Source organism: Poecilia reticulata, linkage group LG10 (genome assembly GCF_000633615.1).
Source record: "Poecilia reticulata strain Guanapo linkage group LG10, Guppy_female_1.0+MT, whole genome shotgun sequence".
Classification (NCBI taxonomy): domain Eukaryota; kingdom Metazoa; phylum Chordata; class Actinopteri; order Cyprinodontiformes; family Poeciliidae; genus Poecilia; species Poecilia reticulata.
In genome coordinates this window covers 4,564,066-4,565,869 of record NC_024340.1, presented here as the reverse complement: position 1 = coordinate 4,565,869, position 1,804 = coordinate 4,564,066, and the positions used below count along the sequence as shown (strand labels likewise).

At 42.4% G+C, this 1,804-nt stretch overlaps 1 protein-coding gene across 1 annotated transcript in view; it reads right to left on the bottom strand.

Annotated features, from left to right (window-relative positions):
• The window catches only part of tenm1 (teneurin transmembrane protein 1), a 320,904-nt gene that overhangs the window by 117,791 nt on the left and 201,309 nt on the right, over positions 1-1,804 (bottom strand). The window contains exon 19 of the mRNA XM_017307003.1: positions 1,452-1,704. Within this exon, the coding sequence (XP_017162492.1) occupies positions 1,452-1,704 (253 nt within the window). The remainder of the gene's footprint in view (positions 1-1,451; positions 1,705-1,804) is intronic.

The following is a 1,804-nucleotide window of genomic DNA, read 5'->3' as shown; positions in this document are numbered from 1 at the left end:
AACGAGTAAGAAGTAAAGCGGCTGACATTCATCACTCTGGAAAAGGTTTAAAAGCCATTTCTTTGGGGAACCGGTGAGCTACAGTGAGAGCCATTATCTGCAAATGGAGAAAAAAATGGAACAGTGGGGAGGCTGCCTCGGAGAGGCTTACCAAAATAAATTACTGCAAGAGTGTATTGACAGCGTGTCGCCAAAGACGCAGAASTACATCTAAAGCTCTGCAGGTCTTACATGTCTYAGTTAAGGTCAGAGTTCACGATTCAGCAATAAGAATGAAAGTCGGCATAAATGAAAACCACGGGAAAGATCACAGGCGGAAGTCGCTGCTGACCACAAAGAACACAGAGCTACTTCTGATATTTACCAAAAAGATATCTTCACTATCTCTACGACTTTTGGGCAAATATTCTGTGAACAGATGAGAGAAGAACTGGTTTGAAGTTGTGTTATGTTAAATTTATCTATAAATCCCATCAAGATCTTTGGGTTGCGTAGCAAGATGAAGATCCTAACCAAATCAGAACAGCTACCACCATACGGATAATTAAAGAGAGAGTACAAAATCAATATTTCRGAGTAGCCTAGTCAAAGTCCAAACTTGAGCACAAACCCTTCCACACCTCTGGAGTCATTGGCAGCCATTATAAACACTTGATGGAAGTAATTGCCCYAAGGGTTATAAAAATAAAAAATAAAAATAGGGCCAGGTTAGTTTGGTTAGCTTTTATCTGTTAAGTTAAATCATTTTAAAGTTAAAATTTTATATTTGCTCAGGTTGTYTCTGCCTAACATGCAGCACATATTAAAAGTGCAGAGTAGAGATTAAATAAGTTCAATAAAACTGAAATTCTGAAAAAATTCAGACACTGCAGCCCTCTCATATCGCGGGATTAGGTTTGATTCAGATGGCTGTATTCCTTCACATTAAATATTAAGTTAAAGAGGAAGCTTTTTGGCATTTCCTCCCAGGGGACGGGAAGGTATCAGATAGAGACTCCATGAAACCAGAAATATTAGTCAGAGGTACGATAATGACAGCAAATGAGAGAGTTAAGTTACATAAGAAGAGCACTCTGCAGGACAAATGACTGTGCAATCCCATTGAGATTTTACGCTTGAGAAAATACAGAAATGGGGAATGTAGTGCCTGCAGCACAGTAGGAGATATCATCATAATCCACAGAAAAAAAAGAGTCTTTGTTTCACAGAAAAGCTGCTCTCACATCCTAAAGAGGTAGATTAAGGCCTGTGATRTCTGAACCTCACATTTTCTGCCTTTTGCTTAAAAGACAAACTTCAGAGCATTCAGCAGAGATCAAACAGATCAGTGGTGCCCATGCTAGCCCARAGCTAATGCAGAGCTAACCCCTTATCGGCTGAGCTCAATTTTTCTTAATAAACATAGAAAAACACTGTGCACACATGAAAACGCCCAAGTTCTCAACTCTCACTTGAGTTCCAGTATGGTCCTGGTGTATCCGTCCGGATGCACCCTCCGGATAAAGTTGAAGTCTCCGATGTAGAGGGAGCCGTCGGGCCCGCTGGCCAGTGCCACGGGGGCGAACAGCATCATGTCCCGAGCCGCTCCGCTGCAGCTCGGGCCGCAGGGGACGCTGCGATAGAAACCGTTCCCCATGACGGTGCTGATGACCGGGGGCTGCTGGGATAGGAAGATGTTTTCTCCATTTCCTTTATGCAGGATTCCTGAGGAACCAGACACGCAATAAATCTTTAAAAGCCCTCAGAACCATTGCCTGAGTCAGTGCATTCCCTCAGGGCAATGCAATCCTAGTTTTTTTTTTTT